Raw genomic sequence first — 27,499 nt, 5'->3', positions numbered from 1 at the left:
TTCATGAGAGATTCTGGACTATAGTTTTCTCCTTAGTTTTGGTATTAGTGTATACTTTTCTGTTTTATGGAAGGGACTGTGTAAAATTGGTGTGAATTTTTCTGTTAAATGATAGAATTCTCCAGTGAAACCTGGTTATTTGTTCCAGAATATTTCTTTTTTGGGAGATTTTCAATTATGAATTCAATTTCTTTGATGGTTATAGGTCTATTAAACTGTCTGTTACATCTTGATTGAGTTTGGTCCTTTATAATTTTCAATGAATTCGTCCAGTCCATTTCTTTTTGTTGTTAAATTTATGAGTGCAAAGTTTTTCATAGTATTCCCTTAGTTCTTTTTTAATGACTGTAGAATCGTAGTGTTGTTGGTGATCCTTACAGGATTAAGAAGGAATGTTATCTGCTAAGGAAGTCTGGTTAATGCAGATGTACAATACGCACTAAAAGGGAGGGAGGAGGCCCAAAGAGACAGAGAAAAATTTTATGTTTAAATTTCTCTCATCTTGCCATAAAATGTAAATTTTATTTATCAATTTCCCCATTTTGATTATTAATCTTTTGATAGAAAGCCTTAAGTGAAGAAATACATTTGGTTCATATGCAAAGGTATGTCCCTCAATGTCAGAGTGGTTGTTTGCCTGCCCTGGGTCCATTATGTTTCTCGATATTAGGTCATAATAGCCTGGTTCTTTGTTTCCTTTTAGTGAGTTGTACCAGTAAGATGTGTGGCAAGAACTTATGGTCAATTCCAAGTTGTCCAATAGGATTTATGCCAATTTTACCTTGCATGTGCATTGTGCATATTCATTAATTTATAGAGAACTAGATGTGATCAGTAGTTTCAAGTTGTTTAGATATCATTATCTTAGTAGGAGTAGGTGATATGCAGCACAAAAGGCAAGAAACTATCTCCTTATAAGATACACAAACTGTAATCAAAATTGCCAATAAGAGTAACAAAAGCATCAGTAAAGGTTTTGGCCAAGATCTCCTTAAACCAAACCTTTTCCCTACTTTTTCCTCTAAAATGGGAAGAGAATCATTCAGAGCAGAAATTTGATTCTTCATATGTGTCATAAAACAAGTCACATTGGAATACTAATCATGTACAAAAACACAACATTCAGTATGCTTCCCCTTGGGAAGCAATTAGAATCTTGAGGGTCATGCAATTCTGTAGGACCACTTTTCTCATCATGGAGACTTCTGAATTGAGCAAGCTAGTAGCCTGATTACTGACATTCAAAGATTGCTGAGTAAATTTTGTGAAAGCCTCTATATGAGTGATGATATCTTCTAAGTGAAGGAAAAAATATTGTTACCAATTGGTCATACCATTGGAAAATTGATCAAACCCAGCATGCTTGCATTAAAGGCTAATCAGCAGGGACTGTTTCTAAGGTTACCTGTAGGTGACCTTGAACCCAAGGGAAACTAATTTTGCATCTTCCTATCCAACCTTGGGAGAGCCAAGACCATAAACTTGTTCCAAAATTCATTGGATCCCATTAGGAGCTACCCAATATTTAGCATCTAGTGAAATGGAGTATTTCTGGCCAGGTTCAGAACAGGTATTTCCCAGGTAAGAGAGTCCCACTTAGTGATACTAGTGGTAGTGTTAACTTGCACAGTTCTAGAGTTTCTTTCTTCTAAAGTAAAATTTCTAAGGGCCATCCAGTTGTATCCTAGGAGAGAAGAAATCTACCAAAGTGACCCAGGACTACTAGACATAGGTAATTGGCCACAGACCCAGCAATTGGATTGAGTTTTGAATCTTGCATATGATTGAGTCCAAGGAAGAAATACATTTGGTTCATAAGCAAAGGTGTGAGCAAGTGTCAAAGTAATTAGTATATGGGCCTGGTCTGTCATCTTGGGTCAGCTGTGTACTGCAGATGCCATCATCTTCTCATCCTGGTCTGGTAGTTCTGGTCTTAGTCGAAGTCAGGTGTGTGTCAGAAACAGGAATTGTAGCCCATTCAAGAGAGGAGGGTGAGTATGGTCCCTTCCAATGTGGCTACAAAGATTCCTTTATCTGATGACTTTTCCAGTATGCATAATCTCCTGGATGCAGGTCATGGGGCACCTGATCTTCATCACAAAATAGATTACTGTGATAATCTTCAGAAACAAACTTAGAAAGTCGTTTCAATAATTCAATTAAACTTTACAATAATGTAACATAGCAGCAAGGAACTATCTGGGAAAGGATTCTTAGGCAGTAAATACAGACCTCAGTTAACAACACTAGAATTTAATATCCACTGAAACATAATTTTTGTCTCTAAAATACCCTAATTTCTACCAAATATAGCCAAATTAATACTAATTTGTTTGCAAAATAAGTCTGGTTTCAATAAAATTGGTCTGATTATTTACTTAAGTCTTGATCATACAGGCTCCTTTAAATTGGCTGTGCTCGACCTTTTTATAAGGAATCTCAAATTGAACTTTCAAAAGACCTCTCAAGGTCACAAAAGCCACACTAAAGTCTTTCCCTCAGATTCTGCCTGTGATATCTTCAGATTTAGGTGAATTCTTCTCTTATTGAGGTCTCCAAAATGTCTCGAGATTTCTGCACTTTCTAGGAGGTGGACTTCCTTATTCACCTAATAAGGCTGTTGGGAACCTAAGAGTTTCCAATTTCTGGAGGGATTGGTTAGATAGAAAAGATAAATGTTTCAATTCTACTTACAAAAGTATAATTTACCAAATTGCTGTAAGTCATAATTAACTGCAGGGGAAAGGTTTCCTTACACTTGGAAAATAAGGATTAAACAGCTCTATGTAACTAATCCTTATTGATCTTTTGCTAGCAGTTTATGAAGCCATCAGGTTTTCTGTTAGAATTCTTTAATTTCTTACCCAGCTCAGCAGTATGATCTGGAAGTTATTGGAAACCTGTACTTGTCAAAATGTTCTTTCTATGAATCTTCTTGAAGATGAAGTATCTCTGCAAAAGCATCAGAGTACATTTATAAATGACAAAAGACTTAAAAAGGCATGGTTAAAAACCTGGTTACAATGCAATTGACAAACTTGGTTATTTCTGTAACATACAACATTTTAAGAGGATAACTAGAATTATGACTGATAACATTACACCAAGACATATCCAACTTTTAGAAATTTCACATAATTTCTAAAACATTTATATTAATTACATTTACACATGCAATATAACCTAAGGAGGTTTATCACCACTCATTTGACAATGCCTCCCATGTAGTTTAACATACCAAATAATCCTAATTAGTTTAATATTTCTCTTTCTGAGATGCTTCAGGGGCCCTCTGAAGCAACCCAAAGTTATCAGAAGTTAAAAGATCTTCAATTAGAATTCTACCTTTGGGAAATTTGTCAAAAATATCACAAAAGTTTTTTTTTTTTTTAAAAGGATCTTTGGATTGGGTTGTATTTTAAACAAGGTCCCCCACTTCCCACCACTTGTTTTTTTTTTTTGGCTGTGTTGGGTCTTAGCTGTGGTACGCAGGATCTTTGTTGCACAAAGTGGGATCCTCTGCTGCGGGACGTGGGCTTCTCTCTAGTCGTGGCATGTGGACTCAGTAGTTTCAGTGCTCAGGCTCTCTAGTTGTGCCGTGTGGGCTCTAGAGCACGTGGGCTCTGTAGTTGTGGCATGCGAGCTCTCTAGTTGTGGCCTGTGTGCTCAGTAGTTGCAGCACATGGGCTTAGTTGCCCTGCAGCATCTGGAATCTTAGTTCCCCGACCAGGGCTCAAACCCATGTTCCCTGCATTGGGAGGTAGATTCTTAACCACTGGACCACCAGGAAAGTCCCCCCAAAAGGTTTTAAAACACTTGGTCAAATAAGCTCATAGGTTACTGTTAAAAAAATACTTGTTCACTTAACTAAATGACAATAAAAGAGTTCAGAAGCAAATCCAGGTAGTTATATCAGATTACTTCAAAGGTAAAGAAACTTTAAATCTATTATCAAAAGCAGATCAATATTCTAAGAAAACTTTGTCCTCTTAACAGAGAAAGAAATCAAATTCAGGTTTTGCACCATCTTACCTTTAATATTAATTCACTCAATTAAATTTATTTTAATCTTGGTCAGTCCTGACCACACATAGAATTCCTTTCTAAAGATCCTCCCCTCATTTTTTAAAACAAACCTTCTACAACTTTCTATATCTATATTAATTTTTTCCTTATTTTCTTTCCCATTTAGAAATAATCAGCTTTAGGACAAAATTACTTTCTTTTCCCTTAACAAAATACATTTCCATTCCTCATACCCTCTTTTACTGAAAATACATATCCTACTTTCCTGCTTAATGACATATATTACTATTTTTTACCCCTTAAAAACCTTAATTTCTAGTGAAAACCAAGGAGCAAGTAATTATGTACTGTTTGTCATACCAACATTTCCTGATTGGCAAACTTATGAACTTATTGTATAACCCAATTTCTTTCCTCAATGGGGAAAAAGACGTGTCCAATGAACCCAAATATCTTTAGTTTTTCTCTAATAAGAAGTCAAAAGTAGGTAAACTGGACTTCCCTGGTGGCACAGTGGTTAAGAATCTGCGTGCCAATGCAGGGGACACGGGTTCTAGCCCTGGTCTGGGAAGATCCACATGCTGTGGAGCAACTAAGCCCATGGGCCGCAACTACTGAAGCCTGTGCACCTAGAGCCCATGCTCCACAACAAGAGAAGCCACCACAGTGAGAAGCCTGCACACCATGATGAAGAGTAGCCCCTGCTCACAGCAACTAGAGAAAGCCATGTGTTGGGTAACAAAGACCCAACACAACCAAAAATAAATAAATAAATGAATAAATAAATAAATAAATAAATTTATATTAAGAAATGTACGTAAACTTAGATTTGTTTAGCAATTAATTTCCATTATTTTATTTGGAAATGATCTGGATATTCAGTGAGTTCCCATCATCTAATTTAATTTAGCAGTTTCAAATTACCAAAAACCTGGAGAAACTACTTTTAAGTAGATAGTCCTAAAACGTACTTATTTCTAAAGAGTTCACCTAAAAACTCTTATCTCATTTACATTTCATTTACTTAAAATTTTCATCAAGTTATTTTTCTTGCTGACAAATTTTGTAACAGGAATAAGATCTTGTTTGATTTCTAGTATATCTAGGCATAATCAAAATATTATACTTAATATTGTTGAATCTAAAGACATGTCTGTATTAATTAAACCAACAAACTTAAACTTTTTTTTTTTTTTTTTGGCTGTGCCACGTGGCATGTGGCATCTTAGTTCCCTGACCAGGGATCAAAGCCATGCCCCCTGCAGTGGAAGCACAGAGTCTTAAACACTGGACCACCAGGGAAGTCCCATTAAACTTGTTTTTATTCATTAAAAATTACTCCTATATAACATCATCCTGAAATTCATTTGGGTTAGCTTCTTTTACATTTCTGAGTTGTTTTTTTTTTTTTTTTGCGGTACGCGGGCCTCTTACTGCTGTGGCCTCTCCCGTTGTGGAGCACAGGCTCTGGACGCACAGGCTCAGTGGCCATGGCTCACAGGCCCAGCCGCTCCGCGGCATGTGGGATCTTCCCAGACCAGGGCACGAACCCGTGTCCTCTGCATCGGCAGGCGGACTCTCAACCACTGTGCCACCAGGGAAACCCTCTGAGTATTTTTATAAGTGCTCAATTTCCTTTAAGTCAATTAAATAGAGTTGTTTTACAAATTAATTTTGACAATACTACACATCTGCAATATACACATATACAGTTACATACAACCACACAAACAGACACAAACAGAGACCCCATAGTTCCCATTCCAAAATTTTAGTCATGAAGCAGGTACAATAATACAAAACCCATGAGTTACAAAAGAAGTTGGATTCAAATTTGGTTTCTGGCAGATGGAACAAATCAAGGTCACCTGTTTAGATGGCTAAATCCTTTTTACTAATATTTACGGAGGAGACACTTAAGATTTGTATTTGTCTTTGACAAGTCAAGCTCCAGATTACCTATTCCCCGTTTGTTCTTTCTTCCCATGAGAGTTACCTTCCTGAAATTTGCATTTTAAAAAGATGGCTTAGATAAGAGTTCCTGGAGAAGGCCAGGTAGAACATTTATATCTCTAAGGCACAGGTGGAGAAATGCTAGTTTCTCCTATGAGGACTTTGTTTCCTTACTACCAGAATTTTTTTTTTCAATATATGGCCTTGACCCGAAGAGGATCACCTATAGACACAGGTGGTCCCATTTCTAAAGGCAACCTTTTTTTTTTTTTTTAAAATATTTATTTATTTATTTATTTATTTTTGGCTGTGTTGGGTCTTCGTTTCTGTGTGAGGGCTTTCTCTGGTTGCAGCAAGCGGGGGCCACTCTTCATCGCGGTGCGCGGGCCTCTCACTGTCGTGGCCTCTCCTGTTGCAGAGCACAGGCTCCAGACACGCAAGCTCAGCGTTGTGGCTCACGGGCCCAGTTGCTCCGCAGCATGTGGGATCCTCCCAGACCAGGGCTTGAACCCGTGTCCCTTGCATTGGCAGGCAGATTCTCAACCACTGCGCCACCAGGGAAGCCCCTAAAGGCAACCTTTTGATAACCTCTTCAGAGTGGAAAGGCAATTCAGACAGAGGATTACTAGAATGAGTACTCAATTAAAGGAAAACAGAGGGGAACAGTAGTTACATCATTCTTATAGTTTTTATGTCTTGGGTATCTTTTATATCATTAATCTTTCATAACGAATCCTTCAGTGAGGCTATTTGGGCATTTTGAAGTCTTTTGGGGCTTATGCATGACAATTAAAATAGGTACAATAGGGACTTCCCTGGTGGCGCAGTGGATAAGACTCCACATTCCCAATGCAGGGGGCCCGGGTTCGATCCCTGTTCAGGGAACTAGATCCCACATGCATGCCGCAACTAAGGAGCCTGCATGCTGCAACTAAGGAGCTGGTGAGCTGCAACTATGGAGCCTGCCTGCCGCAACTAAGACCCGGCACAACCAAATAAATAGTAAAAATTAAAAAAATAAATAAAATTAAAAAAAAATAGGTACAATAGTTTAAGCTGAGAGTTCTCTAAAATTTTAACAACTTACAAGTCTTTCCAATGCAAAGGAACAAAGAAACTAGCCCTACAAATATTTTCTCCTGCTAACCTAATTTTAGAAAAGAGAAAAACTCTTACCACTCTTGTTTCCAGTAGACCCTACAGGCAGGGGTCCAGGAGACTGTCGGACAGAGCAAGACCTTACTTTCTGCCAGCTTTCTCTAACTGTACACTCAAAAATCAGTTTTGGAATGCCAAAAGAGCCTCATCTTGGCCATTTCAGGATGGGATTCCCTTTAATTCCTAATTAAGTAAGCTTGCAAATATCACTGCTTTATGTGTTATATGTAAAGTCAGCTGGCATTCCCACAGGTGGCTGTCTGTCCAGGAGACGTTTGGCCTTTGAGGCACAATTTCCCCTTATTAATTTGGTAGTCTAATTCAGATATGAGGTATGATCTGAACACATTTCTGAGGACAGATATGTGCTGCTAAGTCTCCCTCCCCAAGGGGTGACCTTTGGGTCAGTTTGGCTCTTTTACGTGTTTCGGTCTCTCCCTCCAATAGTCTAGAACCACTGTGGCTGCTTGGAGTGCTAGGTGATCAGCCTCTGTTGCACACCCCCATCCGCATCCCGGGAAGAGCAGCATTCACTTAATAGCTGTAGTGGTGTTAGGGAAACCACTGACCGAAACCGCCCGCCCTGGCCAGGCCTGTTAGTAACCACTTGCGTGAGTTCTCTTACAACAGGAGGTCCCGGTAAGGAACGTGGAACTAAACAAGCTACCACCAACCACAAGAATTCAGGAAAGGTCAAAAGGAGAGAGGAGGTGCCACTCCATATGTCCTACCAACCTCCCAGAATCCTCCTCGCTGGAATCCACTGTGGCTGAGCGATGCATGCGCCACCAGGAAGGACCCGGAGTCAGCCCAAATATGGGCTAAGCAAGGTGATTGGCCAGAGACAACCTGGAAGCTAACCCTATTACCGTAAAACCCGAGACTGCGAGCCACGTGGCAGAGCAGTTCTCCCGGGTTCCCTTACCCTGCTGCTCTCTGCCTGGGCACCCCTTCCCAGGAAGGTCTTTTGCTTTGTCTGCACATGTGTCTCCACGGAGAGTTCATTTCTGAGTATTAGACAAGACCCCACTCTTGGGCCCTGGAAGGGGTCCCGCTTCCTGCAACAGTGGGGTTCCCTGTAGGACTGCATGTCACAGGGTTAATCCTCAGACAGTTCTGCTAAGTCCTCAGTTGCCTGAGAGCACTGTTTGGCCAGAAGGAGCAGATGTCCCTTTTTCTTTGGAGCTGAATAAGTCAACCTCTCATTTCACTAGCAAACAGTTTGTTCAGACCATATATCAACTTAAAAAAAAAAAATTAAGCCAAGTTTAACAAAACCCTAGCCACCCATGTTTCCCTGGGCCTCCTGCCCAGATCCCCCTAGGTCCCTGCCTAGGAAACGCACTGGTGCCCCTTAAGACTCCAAGTATTAAGCAAAAACAGTTTGAATAAAAATTTTTAGGATCATCACTTAAAAACAATGAGATCCAGGTATCAGGTGAACTCATCAGAATATCTGGGAGTACTGAGAAGCTGGTGGGGCTTAAAGGGTAGTTTCCAGGTGTCCTTTGGTGGGTATCTCTGATGTCTTGCTGACTACACCATGTGAATGTTGATGAAAAATTAATTAATAGTCAATCTAAGAAAGAAGTAGAACATTATATTCTAATCAAGCTGAGGATTATAACCTGGGAGACAGTCTTTCAGAAAGCTCTAAGGACTGTTCTGCCCATTAGAGGTCAAAGTGAAGCCATGCACCTCAGATTGGCACTCGCACCCACGTGCCGGGACTTGAACCCGGCCAAAACCCACCGTCTTCCAACTGAGATCACACACCTGGTCTCAGGACTTGATGAAGCTCAGGTTCTTGATGTCTCGTAGCAGAAAGAATTCAGTGAGAGACAAAGTGTTAGGTAAGAAGTGGATTTATTTAGAGAGAAACACACTCCACAGACAGAGTGTGGGCCATCTCAGAAGGCAAGAAAGGCACCAGGGTATGGGGTTGTCAGTTTTTATAGGGCTGGGTAATTTCATAGGCTAATGGGTGAGAGGAGTATTCCAGCTATTTTGGGAAGGGGCAGGGATTTCCAGGAACTGGGCCACTGCCCACTTTTTGGCCCTTCTCTTCGGCTGTGGAACTGTCATGGCACCTGTGGGTGTGTCATTTAGCTTGCTGATGTGTTAACAGTGAGTGTAAACTGCGGCTCAAGGTCTAGTGGAAGTTGACTTGGACCTGTTTGGTTCTAATCAGTTTATGTCATGTCGTCAGGCTATGTCATTCCTTTAAAGTTTGTGCCCTGCTCCCTTCCCTCCTGTTTCAGAAGCACAGTTATAACATTTCTGAGGCAAAGGGTTATATATCAAATGACGTATTGACGGTTTTTACAATCCCGATCTGCATGTACAAATCGAGTCCTGGGTCATCATGACCCCTTGCAGGATTAAGAAGGAATGTTATCTCCTAAGGAGGTCTGGTTACTGCAGATGAACCATATATACTAAAGGGGAGGGAGGAGGTCCAAACAGGCAGAGAAAAATGTTATGTTTAAATTCTTTTTGTCTTGCCATAATATATGAATTTTATTTCATCAGTGTTTGATTGTCTTTTCTCATTCCGGTTGTGGTTTTCTTGGTTCTTGGTGTGACGGATAATTTTTCTATTGTTTCCTGATATTTTGTCTATTATGTTAGGAGACTCTGTGTTCTGTATCGTCTTTTATTTTAGCAGGCAGTCACCCTGTTTGGGTTCAGTTTGCTGTCTACTATTGTCAGTTGTGGCTCCGATGAAACTTCAGAGCCTTTGCACTGCTGCTTTGGTCTGCTCGACTTATCTTGTGCTACTGACTCTCCCTCTGCTTCCTGCTGGTGCTGTCTGGGGTGTGGGAGGAGTTTTCCAAGGCCAGGTTACCCAGGGTTTCTTGGTGGGGAGGGGAGTGATGCCACCACTCTACTGCTGCCCCCTGGATGTCCAGGTGTGTCCGGGGGAGCAGAGTCTTGGGCCCAGGGGGACAAAAGGGCTTCCCAGACCAGACCACTTGCTGTAGCAGGGCCCTTACTTACCCGCCCAGGTGTTTCTGGTCAGGGAAGGACAAAGAGCTTTCTGGACTAGGCTGCCTGTGGTGACCTCTCTTGCTGGCCCTGCCTACCACCCGCCCTAGTGTCTCTCAGTGGAGAAGGGAGTCTCAGGCTCGGAAGGGAAAAGAACGCTGCCACTGCCACTTATTTCTGATGGTCTCCCAACTGATCAATCTTTTTTTGTTTGTTTGTTTTTTGTTTTTTGCGGTACGCGGGCCTCTCACTGTTGTGGCCTCTCCCGTTGCGGAGCAGAGGCTCCGGATGCGCAGGCTCAGCGGCCACGGCTCACAGGCCCAGCCGCTCCGCGGCATGTGGGATCTTCCTGGACTGGGGCACGAACCCGTGTCCCTGCATCGGCAGGCGGACTCTCAACCACTGCGCCACCAGGGAAGCCCCCAACTGATCAATCTTGCTGGTGGTGTTGGGCTTATCTAATGGTGGGTATGTGTGTGTGTGTGTGTGTGTGTGTGTGTGTGTGTGTGTGTGTGAGTGTGTGTGGAGGTGGGGGAAGGGGACCTCTGATGGATCCAGGGGAGGAGTAAGCCCACCTGGGCTGCCTTCCTTTGCTAGGTTGGAGGTTGGGAAATACTGGGCCTGGACCTCCTTCTTCTGTTGGGTCAGAGGATGCAAGACTTCCTGCCACTGTGCTGTTCCTTGATCCTGGAGTCCCAAACCAACTCACCTTCTTTTTTTTTTTTTTTTTGCGTAGCCAGTAGTCTTTACTAGGACAGAGGGAGTGAGGGGGGAAAGGGAGGATCCAGAGTAAGGAGAAGGGGCCACTGTTAGAATGGCAGAGGTCCTGGGAGTCTTGAGTCATCTGCTGGGGATGGGAGTTAATGCTTGTTGGGGAGAGGCGGAGGGACGCGGATATCCTGGCCTCTCTCCAGACGCCGTTCACAGTCAATCAAATAGTTTACTCCATCGATGACCAGCTGCACCAGCTCCACCTCTGACTTGCCCAGTCGGTCCAAATTAGAGATGTCAATGACGCCGCCTGTGGCAGCTGTGTCCACTCCTCCAGTCCCACGTTTTTGGAGTCTTAGGTTCTCTAGGATCTTTGGGAAGCGGCTATCTTTGCTTAGCAGGGGCAGTTTGACGTGCACTCCCGCCCGAAGTCCAGTGCCTAGGTTAGATGGACAGGTCAAGATGTATCCCAAACGCTCATTCCACATGAACTCCCAGCCACGCTCCTGGATCAGCCGCTCCACCTCTTTGAGGCCTCGGCAGAATCTTTCAAACACTTTCTTCATGTTGCCACCCTTCTCCATGGAGATGACCCGTGTATGATCCTCCTCATTCACCCAGATCAAGAAGCTCTTCTCATTGTTGTGCCAGATTCCACGAGCATCTGGCCAGTCTCGAGCCATTCCTGCTGCGGTCAATAATGGGGACACAGGTTTATCAAACAGGAAGTGGTCATCAATTAGCTGCTGCTGCTCAGCCTCTGTCATCTCACTGAGCCGATAGTAGCGTCCAGCCAGGTCACCCTTCAGGCCACTCAGTGCCTCTACCACAACACGCTCCACCTCTCGTCGCTCTGCCCGGGTGCAGGCTGGAGGCAGGCTGAGACCCCGGATACTTCGGCCGGTTCTGACTCTTGTGGACAATACATACCTCTCATCAAAGTAGCCAGAACGGATCTTGCTGGCATCCAGGTCAGTGGTATGTTTCATCATCTGGGGGTTATATCCATTGTGTCGCTCTTGGATCACAGGGTCAAACAGCTCAGCAAATACCTCATAGGTCTCCTCATCACCAGCTACCATGCCCACAGTCTTGATGAAGGGGTGGCCAGGGTTGTCCACGCCAGTCTGGATACATTGATCTAGCGTCCAACCAGTGGGTGTGGTCTTGTCGCAGAGCCGGGCATAGACTGCTGGGGTCAGGTGACTGGCCATGCAGTTGTTGTGCTTTCGGAGGTCTGGGTACTCAGCACTCGGGGGATACAGCCTCCGTCGTTCGCCGGCGGCTCGAACAGGTTCCGAGCGGAGAAGAAACCCAGCGGCTAGAGACCCAGCTCCAGCCAAAGCCAGGAGTCTGAGCCCCGGGCGGGCAGACAGGAGACGAGAGAAGGGACCAGCCATGGCTTGAGGGTCTGGTTACGGAATCCCGGAGTAGGAGCTGGCTCAGGGCAGGAACCGGGAGGGAGGATGCAAACAGGCTGACTGAGAGCCGGAGGTGGGTGCGAGGCTGGAGCCGAAATGGAGGGAGGCTGGAGCGGGAGTGGAAGCCGGTGCCGACCAGGCTGCAGGAGAGGCGCGATGAGCTAGCGGCGGTCGGGCGCAGGAGAGCCAACTCACCTTCTTACCTTTCTTTTCTTTAAAGAGATCTCCTTTGGTATTTCGTCTACTACACCATTTCCAGGGTCCACGATGAACTTAGAGGGAACAGAGAAAATGGGTTTGCACCAGAAGTCAGGAGCCAGGATTTTAATCGACAAGTTTCAGGAAGATCGATTTTTCACCCCAGGATACATCCTCACCTCTTGGAGCTCCAGGTGCCTGAGCTATCTCCATTAAATGCCATTACCTTTGTTCCAGTATCGTCTTGCTGGGGCCCTGTCATAAACACACATACCAAGGGCCATTTAAAGAGGCAGCAGGGTGGAGGGCTGAGTCGGCCGAGGAGACAAATGATGTGACTTCAGTTCTAGTCGTGCTTCCAATTGTGTGGCCTTGGACAACAAATTCCACGCTCACCTCTGTGTCTCAGTTTCTTTATCTACAAAATGGAAGAAGGGGTTTGGGGTTGAACAAGACAAGGGAGCCCTGAAAACCCTTGTAGTGATGATGTCCTAGGACTCATGCTTCCCACGTGTGCCCTGTGTGAGTGATGCTATGTGGTGCCTCTGTGCAAAGAATGCTTTTCTTAGGGAGTGCAAGGCTGGGGGTGCCAGGACCGGCCCGTGGGCAAGGCAGGAGGGGGAGCACGCAGGAGCTGTCCACTGTGCTGGACTTGATTGAGTCCAGGGCCCCTGAGCAGCTGTGCCCAGGGCTATCCCTTGGGATTCGGGGTGAGGGTGGGGGAGGGGAAGGAACTTGCCCACTGGTTCCTGTGCGCTGCTGGGTAAAATTTTGTCCAGGGTATTAACCCCTGGTTCCCCCCTGTGTATGTGGATGCCATGGCCTCCCTGGGGATGCCAGCAACGAGTCCCGGCAAGGGCGGGAGCGTGCACTTAATGTTCATCTGTGTGGAGTATGTCAGAGAACACACGGATTCGGGACAGAGACAGGTGAGGCCTGGAGGATTTGGAGTGACACCTGGGCCATCTCTCCTCTCAGTGTCAGTGGTACCTGTTCCTTCCTTTCCTCACCGACTCAGCTGAACACATGCAAAGCATCGTGCCTTGTACAGATGACTTGATTATTTTGGTTTGTTTCTTCAACATCTGGGCACATATGAACCTTTTTCTAATGGACGTGAAGGCTCGGAGCACCTGGCTCCCAGGTCCCCCTGCGGGGTTGGAGTTGGGGCTTCCTGCCCCTGTAACACAGGTGGAGGCTTCCCTGCACATCGCGGCCTCCTCTGCACATGGCTGGTCTGGGAGCCACATGTCTAGACGAGCACTGGCAGCTCACAGATGCAGGGGACCTAGCACTTCTGTGCTGATGGAGCACCCTGCCAGGGGTCCCCTAAGAGGGCTGCATAGGCAGATGTGGCGTCTGTCGCCCCCTCTCTTCTGCCCTGAGATGCCTGGGGCAGGGACCATGGTGGGCTCAGTTCCAATGTGCTCGTCACCACCCGTACGTAGGCAGTTACTTTGTGAGGATTTGCTCAGTGAACTGCTTTCTGTACTACGGTGCCTGAAAGATCACTGTTAGCACATAGTTCTTCCTGGAATTCAGAGGTGTTCCCCTTAGTCGTGGGCTGGGGGATGACTGCTGACACAAAAACCAGTGCAGGCGGGTGACAAGGACGGGGCTGTCGAGAAAATCCCAGAATCAGCATCAGAGGATAGACATTTGCCTGATAACTGCTCCAACCGTAGGAAGTCAGGAAAAACCTTTTTTTTTTTTGGCTTTTGCCTTTTTCTCCTTTTTCTTCTGGCAAGTGGTAGTGATTCAGGCTATGGTTCCAATTAGGACATATGGTGAAATTAACGAATCTCTTCCACTGTTCGATGTTGGCCAAATTTAGTAAAGAGAGGATGTGAACTTCTCCTTGATGATAATCATGTCGGCAGCTGTCATCTCCCCAGGCACCTGCTAGGTATCAGATCGTGGCCTGTGCTGTCATCCTCGCAACCATGCTGAGGGTGGGTGTTATTACCTGATGTCACCTGTTCTGTGTGGGGTCTGGAAATTCTTTTGTTCACCTAGGAGGTGGAGCCTGGGTCATCTCGGTTGCTCTGAAACCCGGCCATCGATGAGCCTTGTGTGAGCAGGTAGGTGCTCTCAGGGAGGGTGTGGAGAGGTGAGGCTGGAGGCTGGTGCCCCAGGGAGTGGAAACCTGGCTGGTGAGGTGAGACAGGGCCCTGGGATGCAGAGGACGTGGGGAGACTGGCATCAGCCTGGTCCCCAGGCAGACCTTCATCCTTGGGCCATTTGGGGCCCTGGGGACTGTCACCCTTCTGGGCGCAGAACCTCTATCCCAGGCTGTCCAGCGCTTGGAGTTATGGGCTCCACCTCGGAAGTGGAATTTGGAGAACCTGGGCTGTGTTTTATCCTGGGTCAAGTCCCTGGGATGGCATGGGGCAGGGACCAGGGGCCGGAAGCTGTGTGGGGCCCCGGGAGAGGGAATGGGGAGACGTGAGGTGTGTGCCCCCCGGCCTCACCAGAGGACGCCAGGCCTAGTGGCCCTGCCCTGCTCCACTGTGGCCGCAGACAGGGCTACCTCCTCTCCAGCCTGACGCTTTAGCAGGAAATGACATCTCTATGGACTGCCCTTTTATGACATGGAGGTCACCAATTCCAGGCACGAGTCGGGGTTGGGGGGCGGAGCTGGAAAGGCCCCCTTAGGGCTGAGGCCAGCTGGTGGGCCCAGCACTCAGGCTGGCATCACACAAGTTCTAAGATCTTCCAGTTTTTCAAGGGAAGCCAGAAATCTAGATTTTATGTGTTATCTCCTGAGTTGTAAAAATGGGTAACTGATTTAAGAGACACAGAAAAGCCACAGTAGGGCTGAACGATTTGCTAGCTGGATGTCCTGTGGGTGCACCTCTGGGGTGGAGGCTGCGAATTATGAAGCCAAATCTCTAAAGGAGGAAAGGGGGTGTCGGCGTTGGACCAGCGCTGCGCCCTCGCACCCACGTCCCCCGTCTCCTTCCTTCTCTGCTGCTGCCCCCCACCTGGGACAAGCCTGGCGCACGGTGATGTCCAGCTAGTCATTCCTGAGGAGGTGATTCCTCTTCGTGTGTTCTCCATGACTGTCCCCCAGGGGTCCACAGCTTTGTGCTGTGGTGACATTGTGTGTGTAACTAAGTGTGAGAGTCTGTGAGTGTGATTGTATGTGAGCGTGTGACGTATGCATGTGTGTGATGTGTGTGGGTGTGATCGGTATGTGTATGGATGTGTGAGGGCGATTATGTGTCTGTGAGTGTGCTGATGTGCATGAGTACGTGTGATTAAGAGTGTGCAAATGAGGGAGAGCGTGTGTGTGGGCAGGTGTGAGTGTGGGTGAGAGTCTGGCATTGCTCTGCCTGCTGGGCACCGTTGCTCTGATGTCCCCCTCCTGCTGAGCAGAACCTACCATTCCAGGCTGCTGGTTCCCCGGGCTCCTCTCCAGGCCGCTTCCCCCACCTCTGCTGTGGGACTTGGGCCTGGCTCCCAGCATCTCTGCCCAGACTACCTGCTGCTGGAACACTGGGCCACCACACAGAGGCCTGGCGGCCCTGCAGGGGAGGCCCTGAGACCAGGATGGGAGTGGCAGCGCCTGGGCGTGGACATCCTGGACCAGCTGCGCTTCAAGCTGGGCACTGCAGAGCAAGCCCGGTCAGGGTCATGCAGAGCAGAAGGGTCACCCGGCCGAGTTCTGTCCTGACACGGAGAGAGGACGGGCCTCTATAAGCCAAGGAGGGAGGCCCGGGATGGAGCCTTCCCTCACAGCCTCGGACGGAGCCAGCCCTGCCGACACTTTGAGTTGGACTTCTGGCCTCCAGAACGGTGAGGCAATAATGTCTGTTGCTGAAGCCTCGCGGTCGGTGGCACTCTGTTATGGCAGCCCTAGCAGACGAATACACCGGTGTGTGCGTGCTGTCACAGTCACACCCGCGGGGGTGGCCACGGCTGGCGCTGGCCTGCACTCCTGGGCCTCCTGTTTGGATACCCATCCACTCACCACCACGTAGTGAGACATAATAAACTGTGTTGCCCTAAGCCACTAAGTCTTGGGATGGTTTGTAAAACAGCAATGGGTAAGCAGAGTAATCAATGCCTTGATATTTCCCAAATGGTAATGTGTCATGTTTGGTAAAAGGTTTCTTTCATGCTGCTTCAGTTTAGGACAAACTATGTCAGCAAACTATGACAATTAAAGAAAAAAAAAAAAGGAAAAGCAGCAGCCCAAATCCCAGGGAGACCCACGGTAGCTCATTCATTTGGATTCGGTTCTAATGATGATGACTTATTTTCCCTTGTTAGCAACATCCCTGGTAACTGAGCCTTGGCTCAAAACTCGATGTGTTACTTTAGAGCCCAGAGCAGGCAGTGAGCTGCCTCATGATGGACGACGGGGTTGCTGGGGTTCTGGCTGGTTCTGGGCTAGCCCACAGCACTCTGCTCTTGCCTCCGGGGAGGAGGGCCGTGGGGAGCAGCGACCAGTGGCTCCCGTGGCCCGCAGCCTGTGCAGAGGCACACAGAGCCCCCAGCGGGTTCCCTGCTGTCCTCAGGCCAGGCCTTCCTTGATGCAGCGAAACAGCACAAGTCCACGAGGACTTGGTGCTATGGGCTGGACTGCATCTCTCCACTCACATGCTGGGGTCCTAACCCCCAGCACCTCAGTATGTGACCTTATTCGGATATAGGGCCCTTATGGAGACAATCAACTTAGAATGAGTTCATGGGGTGGGCCCTGATCCAATGGGACTGCACTCCTTGTAAGAAGAGGAGATGGGACACAGACATGCACAGAGGGAGGACCCCGTGGAGACATGGGGAGAGGACGGGCCTCTATAAGCCAAGGAGGGAGGCCCGGGATGGAGCCTTCCCTCACAGCCTCGGACGGAGCCAGCCCTGCCGACACCTTGAGTTTGGACTTCTGGCCTCCAGAACGGTGAGGCAATAATGTCTGTTGCTGAAGCCTCGCGGTCGGTGGCACTCTGTTATGGCAGCCCTAGCAGACGAATACACCGGTGTGTGCGTGCTGTCACAGTCACACCCGCGGGGGTGGCCACGGCTGGCGCTGGCCTGCACTCCCGGGCCTCCTGTTTGGATACCCATCCACTCACCAGCACGGCATCCCCGTGGCCTCGCTGAGGCGGGATCCTCAAGCCCTTCCCTTGACCGTCTTCCTTCCCAAGCTGATGCCCACAGCCCCACCTGCACTCATCCCAGTGACCCTTTACAGCACTGGTGGGGTTCCGCTCTTTGTGGCATCATTAATGTGAGGCGGGGTTGTCCCACAATTGGGCCAACCAGGAGTGACCCTCCAGCTGGGTCCTTGGGCCCTCCACTTCCGTGTCTCACGGATGAGAAATCCCCAAGGTGGGACAACCCGGTACCTTCTAAGTCAAAGCTCCACTAGCAGCTCTCCGTGGCCTGTCCCCAAGCTGTCTCTGACCTTGCACATTTGGACCCAGGGGACCTATTCTTCATTTGCTCCGGCCAGGCTCCCCAGGGCACAGTTGTCCTGCCTGTGAAGGCTGAAGCCAAGGCTGAGGCAGGATTAGGGCGCCTGGGTGGGGGGCAATCTCAGAGGGGTCGCAGCACGAAGCCCTGTAGGGCTCTGAGCAGGCCTTGAGGACTGCAGTGGTGGCGAGCAGCTGGCAGAGGGCCAAGGCTGCAGGAAGGAGAGTGTGGGGAAAGGAAGGCATGGCGAGGGTTAGGAACCGGGCTTGGCAGTGCTGTGGTGGACACTGGTTCACAGGGGAGCAGGCAGTGAGCCCCAGGGGAAGAGATGGGCAGGTCCAGGACACAGACCGGAGAGGCCTGCTGCTTCTCACTGTGCCCAGCTGCCTCGGGAAGCACCTTGGCGTCATCCCTGGGAATCATGAGGCTTGTACACTGGCATCCTGGAACCAGGCTCAGACAGAGTCTACTGGGCTGGACAGTTTTTAGAGAATGACCTTGGGATAGAGTAGGCAGAGAGAAGCGGGGCAGCCAGCAGGCCACCTGCTAGCCTGGAGTGGCCTCAGAGATGTCCCACGGCGGGCCGAGATGGCCGGGCCCTTATGATCCTGCCTCAACCAGCCACTGGACCAGGCTGCCTGGGAGGGCGTGGCCTCTGCAGCTGGGATGCGCCCCTCCCACCCCCGCGGAGGCTGACAGCATCTCCTAGTGACCATTCGGGCTTTCCTGTCTTTGCCTCCCACCCTAGCAGCCCTCTCCCCACCTTCTATCCCCCAGTAAGCAGGGATCCCCAGGGGACATCCTACCGCTGCTGGCAGCTGGGTCCCCAGTTCTTGTCTGGCACGTGCTGCCTTTGCCTGGAAGAGGGGCTGTGCCCAGAGGTGCCTGTGAGCTGTGTGGGTCCAGCTCTTTGGTGATGTCATGTGTTCAGTGATGTCACAGGAGCCATGGGTTCTGCTGGCCCCGCCCAGCTCCCCATGAGCACGACCCCACCCCCTGGGCTCTGCCTGCCCCGGGGCTACTCCGCGCTTGGTCACCTGTGGCCGGTGGCCATGTCTTCCACCCAGCCCTTGGTGCTGGCCCCGAGGCCCTGGTCCTCCGCCTGTCACACCTGTGGTGATTGCGCTGTCCCCCACCCCTTCCTGGGCGCATCTGTTGCCCCAGGTCCCTGTGGTCAGGGCTGCTCCTCTCCCCCGGCCTGAGCCAGGAACCCAGAGGAGGGTGCTTGGACCAGGAAACCTATCTGGGGCTGACTAGTCATCTTGGCCCCAGGGGAAGCCACAAGGGCCTGAGCTGGGCCAGTCAGGCTCCCCCAATGGGGACAGTGTGAAGTGGGGAAGTCAGCAGAAACTGTGGCCAGGGAGGGGCCAGGAGGGAGCTTCACGCCGCTGGCAGGCAGCTGGTCAGGAGAGGAGAAGGGGGCGGTGAGGAGAGGTGCAGAGAGGCAGAGCCCCGTGGGAGGGAGCGCTGACTCAGGGAGCCCCACCTCCCGGGGCCTGAGGCCTTAGTGACGTGACACGAGGCAGCCTGGTTCCTGCCTCAGCTGTTCTGGCTGGATGTGCTTTGAGGAAGGGCGTCCCAGACCTCTCCCCAGGGGCAGGCATGGCGCCCCAGGCCTGCAGGGGCAGCGAGGGCTCCATCCCGGGGAGGCGCCGCTCTCCCCGCTGTATGTTTGTTTCCAGACTGGTAACCAAGTCGTCGTCAGGTATGTTTCACAGACAAGCAGTGCGAGGCCGGCCTGGGCCAGCCCTGCCTGGCGGGTGTGGGGGGCAGAGGGAGCGAGGGGTCCAGCGGGCGAGCCCGGGCTGGGCAGAAGTCCTCCCCCTTCAGGCTGGAGGTGAGAGCAGGACCCGAGGCTGCACGGGGAGGGCCCCGAGGGCGCAATCCCAGACCTGCTCTTGAGACGGTGCCAGCCATAGTTGCTGGAAAGCCGTTGGCATCTGGTTCAAAGCCCGACTAAAGCCAGCGCTCCGAGCAGGGAGGCCAGGTGGGAATCTGCCCTGGGCACGCTGGACATGCTGACCTCGACTCACGCCCGGAGAGAGGACCTGGGGCCATACTTATGTGGCCTGAAATCGGTGGCTACTTAAAGTCCCCATTAGAGGAAGACTATCTAAATCATGGAGTGATTAATATGAATGCGGTGCGGTGATTACTAGACGTATGAGTTAACACCAAAAAAATCCTTGCAATGTGACCTTGAGCACAAAACACAGGCAACAAAATCGTCCCCAATCCTAAACAGCGAAAAGGCTGGAAGGAAATATATGACTATGTCAACAGTGAGTTTATGAGTTTCTTTCCTTTTTGTCTTAAATTTTTTTATTTGGTATTTTACATATTTTTGATTAGGACAAAAGTTATTAAAAAATAAAGAGAAGGTGAAATGCTATTATCATGTTGGTATGAGGTGGGTATCAGTGAATTCATCCATCCTGTCCCACTAACATCCTGATCTTGCTGAGGCTGGACCTGTGCTGGGCTAAGGTCCAAGGTGGGGGGGTGACACTGGGTCCTGGCCCGTGGGGACCCATGTGTATTGGGGGCAGCTGACCAAGGACCAGGCCTTCAGCTGTGGTGAAGGGGAGCAGGTGGGGCACCTGGGGTGTAGAGAAAGCTTCTCAGAAGAAGAGGTTCCAGGAAGACCTGCCCTGGGGGCAGACCCAAGGGGCGCCAGTTGGGAGGAGGGTTTAGTTAGCTTCCTGCAATGGAGGCCCTGGCTCGGGCTTCCGTGCATGCCCTTCTGGTTCCCTGAAGGATGCTGGTGAGCTGCTGCCCACTGTGTCCTCAATTTTCTCCTGAGGCAGGCCAGCGGGGTCGAGTCCCCAGTGGGCAATTTGCCAGCAAGGTCAAGACAAAGCTTTTATGAGCCTTATTGTCTCACATGTGTCGTCAGAGTAGGCTCAGTGAGCTGCCCTCCCGCAGATACTCCCGGGAGGTACGTGTCCTGCCAGGCTGGTGGGCAGCAGGTCAGAGTGGTCCGGTGGGCCGTCCTTGCGGTCCCGGGGCCTGGTGCTGGCAGAGTCCTTGGAAACATGAGATGAGGGGGGAGGAAGGGGCTGCGGGATCAGGGCAGGCCTGGGGTCAGAGCTCGGCAGTGACCCTGTGTCTGGTGTCTGGGGGCAGGGCTGCTGCCGCTCTCACCCGGCCCCGGGCTCCTCAGACGAATTTAAGGTCAACGAACAAACAGTGTCAGAGTCTTGGGCAGACATTTGTTCCTGCCTAAGGCTGGCATCGCTGGAAGACGCAGTAAACGTGGTTGTAACTGTGCAGGGCTGTCTCTCCCCGACCTGTGTTCCTCCCCAAGGTGGCTCCGGGTCCTGGCAGGTCCTGCGTATGAGGATGAAGCTACACGACCAGCAGTAAGTTCCAAGGTTTAATTCCCCCTCCTCTGCAACCCCCTCCCTCGGACCTTCCCAACCCCCAACTACTGCTTTTCTGGGATCCCAGGTGCCTGCCCACGTGGTCTTCCCTCTCCTGCTCTGTCCCCCATGAAGCTGCTCCACGCACAGCACCCTTGGGAGAATGCTCAGGGGCAGGGCACAAGGAGGGTCCCCAGTTGTCTGGTCCTGGAGTCTTCCTACACCCCCCAGCCCTTGGTGCTGGCCCTGAGGCCCTGGTCCTCCGCCTATCACACCAGTGGTGATTGCGCTGTCCCCCGGCCCCTTCCTGAGGGCATCTGTTGCCCCAGGTCCCTGTGGTCAGGGCTGTTCCTCTCCCCCGGCCTGAGCCAGGTGCCCAGAGGAGGGTCTTTGGACCAGGAAACCTCTTTGTGGCCGACCAGTCACCCAGGCCCCAGGGGAAGCCACAAGGGCCTGAGCTGGGCCAGATCCCCGGAGTGGGGACAGTGTGAAGTGGAGAAGCCAGCAGAGGCTGTGTCCAGGGAGGGGCCGGGAGGGAGCTGCACGAGGGCTCCCACCGAGAGCCTGTCTGGCTGGGGCTCTCCTTCCTCTCCGCACAGGGCTCAGAGCTGGTCCGAGGGCCAGGCGGCCCCTCCCCATTCCCTCTCGTCACCAGACAGCTCCCCCCGAGCCCCTGCTTGGGAGATGCGGGTGTGGGTGGCAGTCAGTGGGCTGCTCCCTGATGTGTGCTCAGCTGGCCACCTTCCAGGCACACAGAAGGGGGAACCTCCTGGTTTCCTCACGGTTGGGTGGGGCCCAGTGACTGGCCCGGGCTTAATTGTGAGCAGAAGGGCTGAGTGTAACCTCCAGGCTGGGTGTTCACTCTCTGATGTCAGACCCTTCAGAGATCCTGCTTCCTCTTCCAGTGACCAGCCAAACCCCTTGAGGCAGCTTGACTTGCCCAGAAATGAGGCGGTGCCCCCAGCTGGAGGGGCCCTGGTGATGCATCTAGCTCAACCCTCCCATTTTACAGAGGGAGAAACTGAGGCTGGAGAGGGAAGGGTGGTGTCTCAGGCCACACAGCCACTTGGTGGCACAGCTGGAACCCGATCTCTGCGTGGCGCCTTAGCTTCTTTTTTGCTGAATCATGTTGCCTCCGGAAAGTGGATTTGTGGAAGTGTTTCCAAAGCAGAACAGAAAAGTGAGTGGCCTGACTTTGGGGCGAGGGAGGGTTCATAAAGTAAGGAGAATGCTCACTGGACACTCATGATTGAAGTTAGCCTGAGGCCAGAAGGGTGTGTACAGCTGCTGTCACACAGGCTGAGGCTTCCTGGCAGGGGGGTGGCCAGGCGAGGCCCAGGGCATCCTTGGGCAAAGGTTTGTACTTCCTGAAACACACAGCCAGGCCGGAGGTCTGCTGGGAAGGGAGAAGGCAGAGCTCAGATGCAGGATGGGATGAGGGCCAGCGATGGGCTGCCCCGTTCGCAGCGTGGCTGGCTGGGCCCTTTCTGGATAGACTCGTGGTGCTACCCTAGGCAGTTGTACCAGCCTGTTTTGGAGGGTGCTTGCCCACGTTACGTGATTTGTCCAGGCTCACGCAGCTTGTGGTGACAGAGCTGGGGTTTGACCCTGGGTCCCTGGAGCCGGCTCGTGTAGCTGCAGAAGAGAACCAGGCTTTGCACCTAGATCTTGCCACATTTGAGCTGTGTGTCCTTGGGAGAACCGCTTTGCCTCTCTGAGCCTCAGTTTCCTTGCCTGCCCATCAGGTAGAGGTCCTAGGGCAGATCTTGGGACAGATGTCCTGGCGTTCCCACGAGTTTTGTAAACAATGTGTGTGAATGCCGAGCAGTGCCCAGCAAATGGCAGGCCTGCCCTTGACTGTGATTTCGGAGGTCCCAGGCTGGGTCTCTGGAGGTTTCTCAAGCACAGAACAAGTTTCTCTCCCCTGGTGACCCGTGGGGGTGAGTGCACTTTCCCTGGAAGAGAAGCCTGGTTTCCTGAGGTCTGTGGGTGGTTCTGAGAAAAGACCAGCCCCTTCTGGGAAGGAAGGAGGAGAAAGGGTGGTGGCAGGGAGCAGCTGGGGCCTGAGCGGAGAGGTCAGGTGAGGGGAGCAGACTGTACCAGGAAAAGCGTATTGATTTCCTCCTTTTAGAAATGGATTCAAGTGGAATCATTCATAATGTGCTCTCCCCACCACAGACAATACCCATTCCCATCACTGTCAGGGAAATGGATTTGCAGCACTCTGGGAAAGAGAAAACAGATTGCCTGAGATGCGCAAAGACAGCTCGGTTCTGTCCCCACGTGCTTTCTCCAGAGCCTGGTGGTGGCTTGCTGGGGACGGAGGGCAGAGCAATGCACCGTCAGGGCTGCTCTAGGGACAAGGTCTGCATTGAGCATTGCAGCCATAACAAGTGGTCAACCCTTGGTGGGCAGGGTCTCCAAGGGGGTATTGATGGAGCCGGGGGTCGGGAGGCCACCTGGGGGTTGCAGGATTTGAGCTGAGCCTCAGAAGCAGGAGTGGCCACGAAGAGCAGTCTGGGCAGAGGGACGCCATACCCAAGGGCTGGCCGAGGGGCTTCTTTTTTTTTTTAATTAATTAATTAATTGATTTATTTATTCATTTATTTATTTATGGCTGTGTTGGGTCTTCGTTTCTGTGCGTGGGCTTTCTCCAGTTGTGGCGAGCCGGGGCCACTCTTCATCGCGGTGCGCGCGCCTCTCACTATCGCGGCCTCTCTGGTTGCAGAGCACAAGCTCCAGACGCGCAGGCTCAGTAATTGTGGCTCACGGGGCCAGTTGCTCCGCGGCATGTGAGATCTTCCCAGAACAGGGCTCGAACCCGTGTCCCCTGCATTGGCAGGCAGTCTCAACCACTGCGCCACCAGGGAAGCCCCCGAGGGGCTTCTTGCTGGGAACCAGCAGAAGCTTCGTGTGGCTGGGACCCATGGGGTAAAGGTGGGAGGTGATGGCTGGAGCGGAGGGCAGGGGTGGTGCTGGGCATCTTGACACCTTTCCTGGCTGCCACCCTTGAGGGACTGCAGTCCAGGCGTGCATCAGAACACCTCTGGAGACAAGAGTAGGTGTGAGTGCAGCCTCTGTCAGTCAACCAAAGATGCCTGCCCTGGTCCTGGAAGAGGCTGACTGGGGTCACGGTTCTGCTTCCCTTAGGCTTGGCCTGAGGCTGCCTGGCAGCAGGGTGGCTTCAGCGGACACTGGGCTCAGCCAGCTGTGACCCACTCTGGACAGGGCCCCGGGGCCAGCCCCCTGCCCAGCCAGACTGCAAGGCGCGTCTTGTTGTTGGTCCGTTCATTCATTCATCTGTTCATCCTTTCCCCAAGAGGAATATCAACACCAATGCTAGGTAAGCTGGACTCATGGCATTAAGTGGGGCAGGGGGTGGGGGGCACATGGACAGACACAGGCCTTGGAGCCAAGGAGACCTGTGATCAAGTCGCACACACGAGTATGTGACCTCTAGAAAGCCACCTAAGATCTCTGAGTCTCAGTTTCCTCAACGGCAAAATGGGGCTAACTCTCGTCAGGTGGTCGTGGGGCCCCAGGGATACAGTAACTGTAAAGGACGTGGCAGGTGCCAGGCCCCCACCTGGGCACTGGGAGCTCAACAAGGTGCCTTCATGTACCAAGACACAGTAGGAAGTCGGTGCCCCAGGGCCTTGGCACATGCCGTGTCCGTGCCTGGAGCGCTCTTCTTCCTGATACCCTGTGGTCAGCTCCTGAACTTCCTTCAGGGGTTTGCTTGGCTGTCACCTTCTCAGCGAGGCTCCCTGGTCACCCCCTCAACCCTGGGCACAGGCCATCTGACGTGGATTTGTGAGGTTCACGAAGGTGGGGCTTTGATCTTTGTTCCCTGAGTCTCTTCTGTGCCTAGAACAGTGCCTGGCACATGGCACCGGGTGAAGGGATGTTGCTAAGATACTGTGCAGTGCAAGGTCACCAGCGCGTTGCTCATTGACCCCACGACCACGGAAACGGGGCCCAGGGTCACAGTGGAAGGGACTCTGCTGGTCTCCAGAGCCTCGGTGAGGTGCTGGGGAGAGCACGCTGGGCTTTGAAGCGGAAAGAGCTGGTTTGACCGTGTGTGTGTGTGTGTGTGTGTGTGTGTGTGTCTGTGTGTCTGTGTGCGTGTGTGTCTGTGTGTGGTGGGGAGGCCCTGTCCTAGCTGGCAAGGAGCTCCTGGTCTGAGGGGGACACAAGGCCTAAACTGAGATCCATCCAGGATGACGTCAGAACCAGGCCCAGGCAGGACCTCCCAGGGAAGGGATGCCCCACGGGGACCTCAGAGGGGTGCTTGGTGGCTCCTGGGCAGGGCGCCTCACTGAGCCGCCTCTGTTTGTGTCAGGGAGACCTGGGCTCCTTAATGATGCTGCCCTTGGGCACCCGAGCTGTTCTCCCCTGGACCTCACGGGGCACACACAGGTGGAGGAGGGCTCTGTAAAACTTCTGAGAGAGGTGGGGTGCAGCAAGGGACAAAATCAGGACCCCTGCGCACACCCCACCCCTGACACAGAGCCCTTCCCTCCAAGAGGGGCAACATGGCTAGGAACACAAGCCTTTCTGGGAGAGCTGGGTCTGAATCCTGCCCCTGCTGACATGCTTGGTGACTGTGAGCTAATGACTGAGCTCACTAAGCCTCAGTTTCTTTATCTGTGAAATGGGCAGAGTGACAGTGCCTGCTGCAAGGGGCTCTGGCGTGGTGCATTCATCCCAAGGGACAGGGATGGTAGGGGGTGAGAGGCCTTGAGAAGAGACCACAGCCAAGACAGGAGGGCTGTGGCCCAGGGCACATCCAGCCACCTTCCCAGGTGAGCTAGTGAAGGAGCGGCCAGTGCCACGTGGGCCTGGCTCCAAGCTGGGACACCAGTTCCTCCCTTCGGGGGCCCAGGCCTCTGGCAGCAGACTTCCCTCAGGTTCCTGGTCCAGGCAGGGCAGGGACGAGTTGCTGGGGTCCCATCTGAGGTTTACTCCCATCCTGGGCAGGAAGGGTGCATGGAGGAGTAGAGGCAGCTGGTCCCTGTCCACAGGATGGAGGTGTCCCTGGGCCTGTGCTGAGTAAGGCCGCTCAGGGTGGACAGGGTGGCTGCCTGGAAGAAGCATCCTGGGCTGGGCTGGCTGGGAGGGTGAGGGCAGTGGGACGTATGGGGGAGAGTTGGGAGATGCAGCTAGTTTTGATGCTTCTGCGTCTGTGACCCAGTTCACGTGGCCGCGGCTTGCTCCTGCTAGACAGGAAGTTAACTAGCCAACCACACGTAGAGAATTTTCGCGACCCGGTTCTGAAGCCGAGAGTTCGCCTGGTGCAAAGGGGTGGGTGATTCCCCTTTTCTCAGGGGTCACCGCTGAGGGCAGTTTGTGCCTCGTTCCTGTCTCTTCGAATCATTACAACAAAACCTGGGTCACCCCAGTGCCGCCCCATCTTACAGAAGAGGCAGGTGGAGGAAAAGTCAGGGGAGTCGCTGGTGAGAGATAGATGAGGGTCTTGCCCAGGACCGCTGTGCCCTCGGGCCACCCGCCTCAGTTCTGGGCCCCAGCAGCGCTGTTGCTTTCAGGAAGCTTGTACTTGGGTCTCCGCCCCACCCCTGCTTCCAACTTAGGTGCCTACCTAGGTCCCCAATCTCTCTGCCTTGTCGAAAGAGATGAGTGCCGCAGGGAAGCAGCCCCAGGCTTGGGGGAGCCATTTCTAATGGGAAAACATGCACATTTGCCTAAATGAATCAAATCCATTTCTTTCCCATACATATTTCATGGGCTTCCTCTCTGTGTAACTTAATTATCACAGTTGTTAGTGTTAATGTCCTGGTTGGTGCAGCTCTGCTCCCCAGACCCTCGGAGCCTAATTCGGCACAGGGCTCTGAGGAGGAACCGGGAGGGTGGACCCATCTCTATGGCAACAGGATGTGATAATATTTCCGGGTGATCTATTGCTTTAATCTTGAGGGCTCTGAGTATATTGCCAGCATTAATAAATAAATCTAAATAACACCCTGGCGAGATTGATACTATTCTATCCATTTTACTGATGGATGAACAGCAGCTCTGGGGGGTTAAATGCCTGGCCTGGGGGAGAGGTGAGAAAGATAGGGATTGTGGAAATGCCTGCTGGGTGCTGCCCTGGCTCCTGCGAGGCCCTGACATCCCGGCTGGAGGGGCTGGGTCAGGGGCCACGGAAGCCTCCGAGACCCAGTGGGATGGTGACGGCCAAGCGGGTTCTGGATGTACAATCCATTCCTCTTTGCAACCGGGTGGGAGCAGGGCAGCAGGAAG

The 27,499-nt window shown here is 51.4% G+C and overlaps 1 protein-coding gene and 1 long non-coding RNA gene across 2 annotated transcripts; both read right to left on the bottom strand.

Annotated features, from left to right (window-relative positions):
* Positions 1–1,989: 1,989 nt before the first annotated feature.
* On the bottom strand, positions 1,990–9,146 carry LOC307188161. The gene is made up of 3 exons (XR_013828816.1): positions 8,914–9,146; positions 2,865–2,952; positions 1,990–2,085 (listed from the first exon to the last, which is right to left on the bottom strand). It is a non-coding gene; the product is annotated as an uncharacterized lncRNA (long non-coding RNA).
* Positions 9,147–10,572: 1,426 nt separating this feature from the next.
* Positions 10,573–12,287, bottom strand: LOC307188014 (creatine kinase U-type, mitochondrial-like). Its single transcript, XM_079924672.1, has one exon. It carries the CDS (start codon positions 12,234–12,236, stop codon positions 10,986–10,988), a length of 1,251 nt encoding a protein of 416 aa, XP_079780798.1. The 5' UTR covers positions 12,237–12,287; the 3' UTR covers positions 10,573–10,985.
* Between the last annotated feature and the right edge of the window lie 15,212 nt (positions 12,288–27,499).

Source organism: Stenella coeruleoalba (assembly GCF_951394435.1).
Source record: "Stenella coeruleoalba genome assembly, chromosome: 6".
In the NCBI taxonomy this organism is placed as follows: domain Eukaryota; kingdom Metazoa; phylum Chordata; class Mammalia; order Artiodactyla; family Delphinidae; genus Stenella; species Stenella coeruleoalba.
This window is presented reverse-complemented; position numbering and strand designations above follow the sequence as displayed.

What these genes read in the sequence shown, in the direction of transcription:
- LOC307188014 (XM_079924672.1), bottom strand. Translation starts at nt 12,236, where the DNA reads ATGGCTGGTCCCTTCTCTCGTCTCCTGTCTGCCCGCCCGGGGCTCAGA.